At 39.6% G+C, this 5182-nt stretch overlaps 1 protein-coding gene across 1 annotated transcript; it reads right to left on the bottom strand.

Annotated features, from left to right (window-relative positions):
- Positions 1–1590: 1590 nt before the first annotated feature.
- On the bottom strand, positions 1591–3813 carry CSNK2A2IP (casein kinase 2 subunit alpha' interacting protein). The gene has a single exon (XM_051819173.3). It carries the CDS (start codon positions 3811–3813, stop codon positions 1591–1593), a length of 2223 nt encoding a protein of 740 aa, XP_051675133.3.
- Positions 3814–5182: the final 1369 nt, after the last annotated feature.

The following is a 5182-nucleotide window of genomic DNA, read 5'->3' as shown; positions in this document are numbered from 1 at the left end:
TTATTTCAGAGAATTAGGAAAAATGAAGAGCTTTATTAGCATTAACTCAATATCAAAGCATATTTTAAGGCTTTTGCCTTATTCCAGCTAGGTGAAAAAATATGGGTGAAATGCTGAACAAAGAGCTTTCAATCTAGTGAGTGACAACAGAAAAGAAATGGTTGCAGTATACCATGGTTAAGAGCAATACAGTGAGTGAGCACAGAGTTTTATTGTAATAGCAGAGCCAACTAACTCCTTTCTAAGTGGTTCAAGAAAAGGCTTCCCAGAAATTAAGACAAAATAAAGGCCTCTAATAGGTAGACCGGAAGATCTTTGTAGACAGAAGAATTGATGATTTAAAATACAGAATGTAAGAGAGACCTTGGCACATTTTATGCATTGTAAAGAAATCAGTGTGACAAAAACATTGAGTAGGAGACTACAAGAGGATAAGAGAAATGTTTTGAGATGTTATAATTCAATCATAAATGGAATTCAGTTTTTACCCACAAGACAATGGGCAGTGAATAAATGACTATAAGCAATGAATTCTCATGATAAAAGAGCTATCAAAAATAGTTGGCTTAGAGATAAGCAAACAATGAGAAAAGCAACCAGACATGACCCCTTGATGAATGGTGATCATAAACTGTTACAGGCAGTACAGTGGCGAAAGTACAATGAGGTGAAGATGTAAGTTGTAAATGTAAAAATGATTAAATCTTCCTTGGCTATATTGAGCTTGAGATACCTTTACCATGTTCCAATCAAATTTTCCAGAATGTACACTAGTGACCAGAAAGAGGTGTGATGGAGAAGCAGGACTGTGTGTGAATCATTAGTGTAAGAGATGCTAGTTATATCCTCAGGAATAGAAATGATCCCTTCAAGTGAGTAAATAAGATAACTCCCTTCTCTTCCCACTACCACTGGACCCAGTGGAACAAAAACAGATTTTCGAACATTCTTTTATTATACCATTTGGTTGTGTAGGTAGAAGTAATGAACAGGTGACTTCAGAGTCCATGACTGACATATAGGCATAATCAACACGAAATTGGATTATTTGTTTCAGTTGGTTGTTCCCTTCTCAGATTTGTCAACTAAGGTTGAATAAATCATTGGATAGAAGATTTTCCCTTGGAGAACATAACTGAAAAGATTATCTGAATGTTGAACATGATCTGAATTTTCTTTAGAGATAGGGAAGCATATTAGCAACAGTTAGCTTAAGGATACTTTCGTCATCATGTCTAATGAGGAAGGAGAAGAACAATGAGCTAAATACTGTTCATAGCAAGACAAGTGGGCATTTCTGGTCTGTGGCCAACTATATATTCATTCAATAATAATTATGTAGTGGGTACCATAAACAAGGCATTCAATCATAAAGTTAAATTCAGCTTTTGACTTCAGGGAGAGCATAACCTATTTAACCAGAAAACACACTTGAAGGTAATAGTTCCTCATTAATGGGTGTTTCATCAACTAAAATGCAGAGTCACATTTAGTTCTAACTAAGTATATTAGTAAACATGATAGAAAATCAAACGCTAGTTTCAAAGAACTAAGAGGTATTGCTTTCAGAGAGACAAAATGTTAATTTAATCAGGATTTCTCATTTTGGAGCTTTGTATGGAAAAATTTGAGTAGTATGTTTGACCCCTTTTTTCTTTTTCCTTTGTTGCTATGCCTCACAGGTTTCTTTTTGGGAGGTGGTGGTTGATTTTGATTTCGTTTTCCAGGATGTGGTTGGTGATCTTTACTACGTATAAACTCAAGCCAAGAGACCCCTGGAGGCAACCTGTGGTAGCTAAGTACCTTAGTGAGTCCATAACGTGAGTGGGTAGGTTTGCTAGAATGTTTGGAAGGAGAAGGTGAGAAGGGCAAGGCAGAAGAGGAAGAAGAGGAAGAAGAGGAAGAGGAAGAGGCAGAAGAGGAGGGGGAAGAGCCTGAGGAGGAAGAAGAGGAGGAGGAAGAAGAAGAAGGCCTTGGGAGCTGGGATTGTGGCTGAGAATTACTTTTTTTAACATAAAAGAGCCAGTCCACAGCCTGTGGCTGTTGGTTTATAGTTTTGTTTTCAAGGGCTAATGTCAACCATTTTTTCTTCATATTAAGGCCCTGGAGGATATCAGATTCAGATGTGGGGAAAATCTCTGGTATTTTCTCCATTCCTTCAAGGTTGTCATCAGGTGCTTCATCAGACTGATTTTCTTTCATAGAGAATGAGAGACCAGAAGAGAAGGGAGCCTCGGGTATAGAAAGAATAAGAACCAATTTCACCTCTATTGTTCCCTCAGTATTAGTCTCAGGTGTTGGAATGACAAAGAGTGTTGCACAACGAGGGTCTTTTTTTCCTGTAAGATGTTCACACTGAGATTTTATGCAGGAAGCACAAGATAAACAAACCATGTAAGTTGTTGAAAGGCGGGGGCCAGGACGAGGATTTGGCCTTCCCCTCATCCTTCGAAACAGTATCTGCCTACAGAGATCCCTCTGGATTTTGGACTTGGAGATAGAATTGACAATTTTATTTACAACATCATCAGGGACTGTTCCACCTTTAACAATGCAGGGCTGGCTGCAGTCTAAAGTCCACAGAATTTCTTTATTTGATTCTGTATTTGCACAAAAATCAAAACTGCTTTTATTCTGGAGTCTGCGACTCAGTGTTGAAGAAGATATGTTCCTGATGCAATATTTGGAGTTTGGTAATAATTGACCTGAGACATTTGGCTTGAGCGGAGGTGATGGCAGATCTGTGGCTCCATGTTTGTCATTTGGTAAAGTGGTGTCCTGAAATTTGGAGTGAAAAAATGGTGAGCTGAAAGTCCGAAAGTTACGATCAAGGGCAACTGTTTTCTGAGATTTTGACTGGAACAATGGTAAACTCTGAGACTGGTGGATGGAATGTGATAATGGTTTTCTTAATTTGGAATGGGACAATGGTAAACTCAGAACATTGGGATCAGAGATCACTAAAGGTTTTTTTGAAAGTCTGGAATCAGGTAACAGTGAACTCATAGTTCTTTGATTGATCTCCAAAGAAGGTGATGTTCGAAGGTACTCATTTGTTTGGGATTTGATGCTCAGTGCTGGTGAACTCAAAGATCTTTGGTTGTGTTCCAATAAAGATGCCCAAAGGCCATCTAATGAAGAAGTTTTCTGAGATTTAGATTGAAGCAATGTTGAGCTGAAGGCTCTTTGATTGGGTCCCAAAGTAGACGGTGTCCAGACATTGTTGAATGAAGGTGATTCTTGATTTTGGAGGTGAGATAATGATGAACTGGAAACTCTTTGATTAGACTTCAATAAAGGTGATGTCCAACAAAGATCTAGATTTGAAGATGCACTCTGAAACCTGGGGAAAGGTAATTGTGACCTCAGGGCTGTTTGACTGAGCTCCTGGGATGGTGGTGTCTTGTTGAAGTCTGATGAAGGTGTTGTCTGAGGTTTAGGGTGGGATAAATGTGAGTTGAGGGCTCTAGAAGTTGGCCGCAGGGGACTTCTCCAGTGAAAGTCTAGTGCAGGTGTGGGCTGATATTTGGGGTGAGGTAATGGTGATTTCATGGCCCTGTTATAGAAGCCTTGTGAAATCGTGACCTGAGACTTGGAAGAAGGCAATATTGAACACTCATGAACTTTCTTGCTAGAGTTTAATGAAGGTACTGAAAGGTGACTGCTAAGAGATTGCGTTTTGGCTACAGGTTGGTTATTGATTTGATTTAGTTTTTCACCTGTGTATTCATATGTTAATGAATTGTCTGTGGTCAGCTGGCAAGAATGGTCTAAAGGCACAGACTGTTGATCATAATATGCTAATGGCACCATCTTGTGAGGTAGTAGGGTTTTTAAAAAGCAGTTGACTGATTCTGATGTTTTAGTAACTGTTATTCTTTTAGCTGAATTCCATGGACAATGGATACTTTCAAATAAATATCACTTGGTAGTTTCTCATTTCTATCTTGTAACTTTTCTGTTAGTTCCCAAATACTGTATCTCGAAATTAAGGTATAGATGACATTAGAAAAAAAGTCACCATTTGAGTCACCTTTCTTCTCTTTAGTTTCCAAGAGTTGTTTCCTCTTGAGTAAATAATGCCTGTTAACAAAATAGTGAAGAGTGTTCAAAACATGTACAGAGAGGGATGCTAATTTTTTAAATAATTTGTTTTTATGATTATAGTACAGGCCTATGTCAAATTCCAGCAACTATATATATAGTCACATAGTGTATAATTTCACATATCATTTGAGTTAGACTTTCTAAACCCACTAGCCCATCTATAAAACAGATAAATGTAATATTCAATTTACTAGGCCAAACACTAAACAAAATAATTCATATGAAGTATCTAGCAATTCTGCTCAATAAAATGTGGTAGCTATCACTAGTATTCTTTTAACTACTGAGTTTGTAAAGAGAATCTGTGGTAAGTTTATAGCATCTGGAGTGATAGGAGAGTGGCAAGATGGCGGAATAGGAAGGAAGCACACTGATAGTCTGGGAAGAGACAGTTTAATAAAAGTGGAGGTACTGCAGGTTCAAGGAAGAGTAGGGGAAGAAACAGCAGAGGAAACTCTTCCGGAACTAGTGATTCACAGTGGACCTGTGTGGAGGGCGTGGGAGCCCACAGCTCAGGACACCAGCAGCAGAATCAACACAACAGCGCTGGAACACGTGGTGAGCTGAACCTCAATAGCCCGAGACACCAGCGGGCAAGCGGAAAGAGGAGACTACAGGGAATGAGGCTTAAAACCCCATGGGGAAAAGTTCACCAGGCTAACTAGAAGAGAGAGGAAAAAAAAAGTGACCTGTATGGACACAAGTCTCTCTCCGCTCACCTCTCAAAGGTGAGCAAGACAAAGAGCAGGCACCATTTTGGACACACATAATAAGCAGCATGACCTCAGGGCTACACCAGCCCTCAGCAAGCAGAAAAACCTGACTCTGGGGGAGGTGAAATAACAGGAGATTAGGACCTAGTGAATGTATGGTGCAAATGAACTGAGACTGTGAAAAAAGAGACGGTGGGGGAGAGAACTCATGGAATTCACGTGAATACTCTCCAGAGACGCTACAATTCGGTAACCTTGGTAACCCAGTGGGAGACTGCAGGAGAATTTGAGCCCACACTGAGGGCAGAACAGATTCCCTGTGTGGTCCTTGGGAAAGAGCTTCCGATCTCTAGCTCCTGTGG

Source organism: Oryctolagus cuniculus, chromosome 4 (genome assembly GCF_051225735.1).
Source record: "Oryctolagus cuniculus isolate XC-2025 breed Fujian yellow rabbit chromosome 4, ASM5122573v1, whole genome shotgun sequence".
Classification (NCBI taxonomy): Eukaryota; Metazoa; Chordata; class Mammalia; order Lagomorpha; family Leporidae; genus Oryctolagus; species Oryctolagus cuniculus.
This window is presented reverse-complemented; position numbering and strand designations above follow the sequence as displayed.